Below are 8,897 nucleotides of genomic sequence, written 5' to 3'. Positions count from 1 at the left end.
GGAAAGGCAAGGGGCGGGACAAGAGCCTGTGAGTGACAGGAGGCTGCTGTGTATGAGGGTGTTGCTGCGGAGCATGAAGGCTGATTTATGGTTCCGCGTTAACACCAACGCGACGCGAAACGTACGGTGCGGGTCGCCGCGTTCCTTACGGCGTAGGCTCTGCGTTGGTGTAACGCGGGACCATAAATCAGCCTTGAGGCTGGTGAAGGACGCAGTGAGAGTGGCTGCTGTTCTTTCTCCCAGTTGCTGTATGTTTTGGGAGGTTACGGTCGATGGTAACCGGTTCTGGTTAATGGAGAAGCTGCTGCTTGTATCCTCTCGGTCCATCTTTTCAACACGTCCTCCAGGACGCTACAATACTGATGTGATTTCATACAGGTGACGTCAACATGGTGATTGTAACAATGGTTTGGTACAAAGTATACATGAGGCTGAGTCTTTGTGGAGCAAAAATAATTAGAGAGGATCTCCAGTTTGTCAAAAATTTGGGGGGGAAATATAACTTGAAATGTTTGAAAGAAATGTTTAAAAATAAAAGCTTCCTATCGACTTGGTGGAAGGAACAGTACAAAAAATAGAATTCAACATTTCTAGGAATTAGGAAACATTTAAGGGCAAGGGTGCCCTTAAATGGATGGGAGGATGACAACATGGGGAATAAGTTATTATGGGAAACTTTTGACAAACACTATAAGCATGTTGATCCTTTTTTTTAAAAATGAACAAATTTACACGCTTTGTTCTGAATAAAGATAATTATTCAGACTGATCTCAACAGAAAGTACAAAAGCCAGGGCCTGTGGTAGCATGGGGTTGTAGTGCCCTTGTGTTAAAAATTATTTACACTCTTGTGATGACAGAATTTATGTAGAAAAGTATTTTGAGATTGCCCATCCATGAATGTGTCAATAAATCAATAAAATGAAAAAGTGACGACGCCCCATACTTTTAAGCACATAGTCATATTTTCAGGAAGAATGGGGGGAAAAAAATCACAAATGAAACACTGCATTAAACATCATTGCATGGTATCATCTTTACTGATTTTGTGGCCTGTGCTGTGAGGGAATAGCAGCAAGAAGTAAATCTTTACTCTCCCAACCTTTTAAAAAAAAATGTGTGGCAGGCTCAAATGCAAAAATGAATGGATATTGATAAATTCAATGAAGCTGATCTGAAAAGGCACGGCATATCATGGATCCATACTACTTGCAAAGAAATTGATTATAAAATACTGGAAATGTGAGAATCTCTGGCAGTTGTTTTAATTTGCATCATCTCAAATTTTTCTGATTTTGGGTAGTAGTACAGACCATAGTTTCAGTATATGGTATACTTTATATCCTACCTCCCTTTAAAGATTCATAACAAGTGACAATGGGATATCAGTAGGAAATATACTACTCGTATACACTATACTAATTGTGTCTTGCCGCTTTTAATATCAATGTAAAGCACTTTGAATTACCTTGTGTTGAATTGTGCTATAGGCCTATAAATAAACTTGCCTTGCCTTACCTTACTCCTCCCCAGAATGTTTTAACAGATGGGCAGTAAATGTACTAATTTATTCACCAATACAATGATAAGACATTAAAAATATTCTTTAATTTGTGGGCAGTTATAGGTAGGTCATACATTTTTAATCATTAATTATACATTTTAGCTGGATTTTCTGCAGTCAGATTAGGATCATTTAATTTATCTGGCATTTTAATTTTATTAAATTTAATGGTATTGCCATTGTAAAAACAATTTAGGAACATCTTTCTGCAATCAGACATTATTAACAATCCCCCCACCCCTTGTTACCCCACCTCACAATGGTCATTTTTGCTTTAGTGAAACTAAAAACGCACATTTTGTCTCCGGTTGAAGTGAGTGTAGGAACAAAAAGGATAAATTGATGCCCGCGTGTATCATTTTTTAGACACTTTATTTGCTTTTTGAATGACCAACCTTGGAAATGAAGCAATACATCATTATATATCATATGAATTGGACGTATCATTTGTGAAACAACACGACAAGTACGTGTCAAGTGAAGTATTTCATTGTATTTTATTTTAGACTGTACTCATAGTAGCCAATCACAGCCCCTCATTTGAACTAAGCCCCGCCCCCCACCTCGTCGTCCAATCAGCGAACAGAACCAGGTTTCTCCCGTTGCTCATGAAAACACATGTTTGTTAGCTTAGCCTTGGCTACAATCGCGAAAAGTGGCCTGAAACAGCTCGCTGAAAATGGTCTACATCAGTAGGATTTGCTTTCGGAAGGTAAACACCAAAGCTGACCTGTATTGTGAAAAGAAATGACTGCACGGCACGGTTTTGTGGTAGTTGACATTGACTGGGAAGCTAGGTTTGTGAGGGGATGCTATCGTTATCAAAACACTGACAGCTGTCTGAACTGCTGCAGAGCTAATTCATCTTGGTAGGGTTTGACTCCTTTAGAGACCTTTGGAAACAATTTAATTCACGTCCGTTTATTTGTATTGAGCTTAAGGAAAAGCAGAGCTTTAAAATAAGCCTTGTGATTGTTCATAGATGCATATTTAAATTAAAATGTTACTGTCAGTTCATCAGATCATGTATTAGGGATACTGGTTATCTCCTTTTCATTGTTGTTTTGGTTGATCAATAAATATGTTGGGATGTGAAATATCCAAAAATCTTTAAATAAAGAAATAGAAATAACACTTCCTAATAGTATTGCAAAGTGGTCATTGGTCATCTTTAGGCGCAGAAGACGCCTTAATCCAGACAAGTTAGTACAATAAGGATGGTGAATAACCTTTTTAAAAAAGAATATTAGTTTATTAGTTTATTTTGCACATAAAACATAACAGTAAAAAACAAAGGTCAAATGAAGCATTGTGCAGGAGAGGTGGAAGCCCAAAAGGCTGGTGAAAATGAAGGAAATGTAGTATAATTGCATGAAAAAAAGTACAATTTAAAAACTCCAGATGTGTTTCTGATCTGAATAAGAAAATGTAGATTGTTACTCATCCACTTCATAAAACAAGCTTGAACACAAGTTGGCATCTTTTTAAGATTTTTGTTTCTTTTTTCTTTTCCCCCCTGAACCTTAAGGGATCAGTGTTAACATTATAGTTTTAGAAGGCCGTTTTTATTATTCTGGTGAATACAAGATCCACAGAACTGACAACTGAGTTTTATTTTTCTTTTAGTTACTGTTTGAGCTTTTCCAGTACTTTGAGCCTTTTGGTTCAAGCTCAGCACATGTCTGACAAATAGGTTCTGGGAGGCCTTTTCGTTTTTATAAGAGAAAAATAAATCAGCGTGATCGTTGATCAACTGTAAATGTCTGCAGATTTTCTATGTAGGAAGGGTCATGTATTGTTCAGGCTGTTGTCAGATTTCTGCTCATGGCCTCTTCGCAGTATGGAAACTTTGTGGACAATCTCCGCTTGTTCGTACGTGGAGGGAGCGGTGGCATGGGCCTGCCTCGTCTCGGGGGACAAGGAGGGAACGGGGGAGATGTTTGGATAGTGGCGGCAAAGGACATGACTCTAAAGAAGATCAAGGATAAATACTCACATAAGCGTTTTCTGGGTGGAACAGGAGACAACAGCAGGTTGGTGTCTGTAAAGATAACTCTGGATTTTAAGTTTGTTGTTCATTTCCAGACATCTTGAGCTGGTCGGCGATCATCGGGTTGTTTTGTGGCTCTGAGCTGTTACAATTTTGCATATCAACAGTGTCCGAGCTCTGAAGGGAGTGAACGGGAAGGACGCAGAGGTCTTTGCTCCTGTCGGTATCACTGTCACTACTGATGATGGCAGGATCCTTGGTATGTCAAAACGTTTTATCCCAATTCTTTTCTTAAATATAGTGTTAACTGTTTCCTTCATGTGAATACATATTTTTTCTACCTGTCTTTCTAAAGGCGAGCTAAATAAGGAGGGGGATCGTATTTTGGTGGCAAAAGGAGGATCTGGAGGCTCTTCATACACTGGGTTCAAGCCCAGTAAAGGCAAGGTCAAACACATCAGGCTGGATCTCAAGCTTATTGCAGACCTTGGCCTTGTTGGGTGAGAACAGAAATGCACATGGACAGTTGGAGTTTAATCCACTCTATACTGCAATATCACCTCAGACCACAGTGGGACAGGACAAGAAAGTCCCCTGGACACAACAAAGTGCATCTCTAGTGGGGCACAGTTGCATTATAAGACGTGTTGGACCAGCCACGCTCATTAAGACACTATTTTCTGTAGCTCTTTTGTCCATACAACAGATCAGTAGGTTCCATGTGATCAGAAATGGTATTGCAACATAGAGCAGCTTTAAGCTGAGCTTCACATTAGCACAGACACCATCTAAGTTTTGTTGATTGGCTTATTTTTTTGTGATGAAACACCATCAGGTTCCCAAACGCAGGGAAGTCGTCTCTCCTGACAGCCTTGTCCAACGCCACACCTCAGATTGCCAGCTATGCTTGTAAGAACATAAAGATGCAAATTCATGGTTCATTGAGTCTGGTAATTCTTGGTGATAACCTTATTTTAATAAAATAAAAATCTTGCTTGTGTATTATACAGTTACAACGGTGAGGCCTGAGATTGGCAAAGTGATGTACCCAGATTATAAGCAGGTATGAGAATGCAGATTAGGGTCTCATATGTCTAATTACGTTCTTTTCCGAGGTTCCCCACATTTCTTGTGGTGTTTATGGCTTTTTCTTTGTTAGATCTCTGTTGCTGATCTCCCAGGGTTGATTGAGGGGGCTTACATGAATAGAGGCATGGGCCACAAGTTTCTGAAGCACGTGGAGAGGACCAAGCAGCTCTTATTTGTGGTATGTCGTGGCATAAAGTGCAGATACAGAGATGTAAAATGTCAGATTGTGTCCGGTATACCTACCTGAAAATGGCCTCTTTAGTTTGGTTGTTTTCTCCGACTGCAGGTGGATATTTGCGGTTTCCAGCTGGCAAGTAAAACAGCGTTCAGGTCGGCTTTTGAAACCGTGCAACTCCTTACCAAGGCGAGTGATGCTGGGAAAGATTTCTATTCAGTAATTTTATAAGAAATAAAAACGTCCCCTTTATACAGTGTCACTCATTTCAGTTATTTATTCTTAATTCACCTTCTCCTTCCTGAAGGAGTTGGAATTGTATAAAGAGGAGTTGCTGTCAAAGCCTGCATTACTGGTGGTGAATAAGATGGACCTGCCTCACGCTGAAGACAAACTAGCAGAACTGAAGGAGCAGTTGAAAAACCCAGAAGGTGAATCATTTATTTATTTTTGTGTGTGTGTAGATATATAGATATATATAATGTGTTAGTGACATCTTGTGGTGAAGTTGCAGATTGATACAAAGCAAAAGCTTCATCTCCTCTTACAGCATGTAGGAAACCAAGTGTTTGATTTATGTATAAACATGGACGGACATATTTGTATGTAACAGAGTTTTTGGTGTAGTTTAATCTTTGGCAGCTCTTCTTTATTCTCTTCAGAGTTTTCTGATTTGCTGCCAGATGACATGATCCCAAAGAACTATTTGATCTTCAAACATGTGGTTCCTGTTTCTACTGTCACCGGATTCGGTATCGACCATCTGAAGAGCTGCATACGACATTCTGTCGATGATGTCTCCGCCATGGAAACAAATGCCATCCATCAAGAAAGATTGCAGGCACTGAGATCTGACTTGCATCAGCATTTGTGAGAAATATGGACAATACCTATGCTCAAAGGAGGACCTGCAGGGCAAAGTGACTGGTGGTTTGACTGCTTAAAGGTGTAAAGTATCAGCTTCAGTGCTGGCCTTTCCGGGGAGGATGACTGATTTTTCTCGCAGCAGTTACTGAGTTTAAATTTGTTGAATGTTTGACTGTTTGTCAAGTTCTCAGTCACCAATGTAAGTTGACTTTTTGTCATTAAAATTTTAGAAGTCTTACTATTTAAAATTATTTAAATTCCAAGAAATGCCAGCAAAGAGAAGTGTTGATGAAAGTTTTATTTTATATTAAATATATTACAATACTGAATAACTAAGAGGGGGAAAAAAATACAAGGGATGATTTTTGCATCAGTAGTCTGTACACCAAACAGGTAAAAAAAAAAAACTAAAAACAAAAAGACAACTGCAATGTTTGCGTTAGTACATAAGGTTCCTGGAGGCAAAGGCCGGCGAGTCTGGCAGGACGGGAGTGCTCAGCTGCAACCGGGTGGTTAGTGTGCTCCAGTGCACAAATACATTCAAGTTTCTTGCCAGAGATGGAGCCAGGGGGCTCATCTGTGGGCACGTTGGACAGAGCAGTCCTGTTAGGACCAGTCAGTCCAGCTGTGCATGCAGGCAGGTACAGCAGACATGTTTGAAGGAAGGGGGGACAGCTGCACCAGCACAGATGTCACTGTGAGCTCCCATCCTTCATGGACATTCCTCAAAGAGTGTTGTGCTTTGCAGTGTCCAGGACGCCAGAAGGAATGTCTCGCCGTTGCAAAGTATTACAATGTCTACATTTCACTCTTACGGTGCACAGAAAAAAAAACAAACAAAAAAAAAACAACTTTTTAGACCAGAGTAAAAACAAAAGCTCTGGTAGAAGGCGAATAATGTGCCTGAACACATCTCATTTACATGTGTTCAAATCGCAAATCATACAGATCGACACATGCTGAAGGACAAATATGTTTGAAATAAAAATAAAACAACCTGTCTTCAATCAAACTCATCAACACAGTTAATTACAATAATGCACTTAATTACTGTCTGAATAGTTGCTGTACATTAAGCTGAGAAAAAAGTGAACATTAGAAAGGTACTTAATAATATAAAAGGAAAAAAAACATACTAGTGGCATTATTAGTCAAATATTGTGATAATTTTAGCTATACAGTCCTAATGCGTACGTGAAACACAAATATAAAAATGCCTACACTGGAACAGAAACGGGGAAAATAAAGAACGTGAATCCTTAAGACATCAAGGTAGATCAATGAGTCATAACTGCACAAGAAGTTGCTGTAGGGGAGTATGTTTCCTCTCTAGACATTGGCATTAAACAGTTGTTCTGAAGTGACAACGGTACAACAATGCCGCTCTCATCATTTCAAACCTTGTGGCTTCCCGCCATGAATCACCCTCAATAAGTAGGGTTCAGAAATCTGTGGAACACAAAGCCATTATGACAAAATGAACAGGGAATGAGGGCAACAGTGTTGTGGTGACATGCTCGTTTCCTGCTATTCTCTCACAAATAGCCTATCGGAGACAAAACTTAAACTTGATATAGAACTGTCATCATGCTGTTGGTCTTCACAAGCTCAAACAGCAAGCACTGTACAGCATAGTTAATCATTTACAAGGCTAAATATCTCAGCTAAATCCAAAATGCACAATTAAAATCACAATTTCCAGATTCCGTCTGAGTTTAGTTATCAACCACGTTCGCCTCTTCAACTCAAACTCAAGAGTGACTTCACATGGTATCAGAAATCCAAATCTAGAATCGGGGGAAAAGCATCTCATCATTATCATTGGGAAATTATCAAAACCAAATGAGTGACAAGTGGCACATCTATAACTATAGCACAGACATCAGTCGGTTCACTTCACTCAGAAATGGCCCGTAAAACTATTTAAATTTAGCTAAAAAAAACAATCTAATCCAGAATAATCTCAGTAACACTCTTCATGTGCCAGATTCAAAATTACTGGAGGTATGTTTCTCACAGAAGTGGATGGAAATAGTGCTTATGTATACATATAAACACATTCTGCTGTGGAGAAAGCCATAGAAGGTCAAAGTCAAAGTTACAGAGGAGCAAAGTCAGGGAGAAATTAATGTGTTAAAAAAACTACCAGAAAAAAGACTGCAGGGTCTTTACATTTATCTGCAGAATTCTGCCTCAGCACAATTCAGCAGAGGAAAAAAATTGAGTTTGTCTTTCAAAATAAAAGCAAAAAACTGCTCTGTGTGTATCTTATTGTACATATTTACACTAACACACCGGCAAATGGAAGGAAGAGTAGAGCAGGAAAGGATGGGGTTTGCATTGGGGCAGAGTTGTGGGTTTAATGGGTTATAAGGGATGATACATAAAGGGGTTTATTTTCAGTGACGAGGAAGCTTTTTTAGCCTACCAAAGTCGTAAGATCACTGCTCCTTTGCATGCTTTCCTTTCAAATCAGGCTGCCGCTTTTTTCTTGTCTTCTGCAGGAGATGGGTGCTGATAAAATTGGTTGTCTCATGCATACAGCGTTGGACTTTCTACAGTGATTTACGTGCATTAAAAAAAATGATCTGACTGAAAAATTCCTGGGCGTGGAGTGATGCGATGGCTTGCTCCTGGCACTGCTGCTCCTGTTTGGGAGGAGAGTGAACAACTCAGGGGGTGATGGTGTTGAAGCGTGTGGGGAAAGAGCTGGGCCAAAGGAGGCGTGGGAGTTCAGAGTGGTGTGGTTTCCAGTCCCATAAGTGAGGCTTGAGCAGACGGGAACAGCTCAGTCTCATCTCCATCTGCTCTGGAGTAGATGTGGAGCTGGTTTCTCCTCATCATTTTTATAGATGCCATCTGGAAAGACAGCTTCGAAGATACTTGAACATACTTACTCACACAGACCTCTGTCTAGTTCCTGTCCAGTGGGGGTTCGCGCTCTTTCTCTTTAGAAGCTTAGAGTCAATTTTATTTCATTTCTGTGTTTTCCATTCATAGAAAAGAAGAGACGTGTAGTTCTTTAAAGACTTTTGCAGTTTGGGAAATGCTGCTGTTATATTGAGGTCTCCCACAGCTGGAGAGAGAAGAAGGGAGGAGGAGAAGAACAAAATCCTATTAACATTGCTCCCATTGCTTCTTTAAATGTGTTACTTTTGTAAAGTGACTCTATGAACAGTTCTGATTAAGGGACATAATATTTAAAAATATTA

At 39.7% G+C, this 8,897-nt stretch overlaps 2 protein-coding genes across 3 annotated transcripts in view; one reads left to right on the top strand and one right to left on the bottom strand.

Annotated features, from left to right (window-relative positions):
- The first annotated feature begins 2,148 nt into the window (after positions 1–2,148).
- gtpbp10 (GTP-binding protein 10 (putative)) lies at positions 2,149–5,923 on the top strand. The gene is made up of 10 exons (XM_061716834.1): positions 2,149–2,276; positions 3,404–3,597; positions 3,722–3,813; positions 3,910–4,054; positions 4,390–4,463; positions 4,565–4,617; positions 4,714–4,821; positions 4,930–5,007; positions 5,126–5,249; positions 5,481–5,923. Exons 1-10 carry the CDS (start codon positions 2,244–2,246, stop codon positions 5,690–5,692), a joined length of 1,113 nt encoding a protein of 370 aa, XP_061572818.1. The 5' UTR covers positions 2,149–2,243; the 3' UTR covers positions 5,693–5,923.
- Positions 5,924–5,974: 51 nt separating this feature from the next.
- The window catches only part of adam22 (ADAM metallopeptidase domain 22), a 65,539-nt gene continuing 62,616 nt past the window's right edge, over positions 5,975–8,897 (bottom strand). For both annotated transcript variants that reach the window (XM_061716832.1, XM_061716833.1), the window contains exon 31: positions 5,975–8,761. In XM_061716832.1, the coding sequence (XP_061572816.1) occupies positions 8,741–8,761 (21 nt within the window). In that variant the 3' untranslated portion in view covers positions 5,975–8,740. The remainder of the gene's footprint in view (positions 8,762–8,897) is intronic.

The sequence above is a fragment of the Cololabis saira genome, chromosome 3 (genome assembly GCF_033807715.1).
Source record: "Cololabis saira isolate AMF1-May2022 chromosome 3, fColSai1.1, whole genome shotgun sequence".
In the NCBI taxonomy this organism is placed as follows: Eukaryota; Metazoa; Chordata; class Actinopteri; order Beloniformes; family Belonidae; genus Cololabis; species Cololabis saira.
The sequence above is the reverse complement of the archived record's forward strand: the minus strand, read 5'-3'. Positions and strand labels throughout refer to the sequence as shown.

Excerpts from the sequence above, each read along its gene's own strand:
- gtpbp10 (XM_061716834.1), top strand. The coding sequence starts at position 2,244 with ATGGTCTACATCAGTAGGATTTGCTTTCGGAAG. Across the intron at positions 2,277-3,403 it reads GTAGGATTTGCTTTCGGAAG|TATGGAAACTTTGTGGACAA; the intron begins GTAAACACCAAA and ends GCCTCTTCGCAG. Across the intron at positions 3,814-3,909 it reads TGATGATGGCAGGATCCTTG|GCGAGCTAAATAAGGAGGGG; the intron begins GTATGTCAAAAC and ends GTCTTTCTAAAG.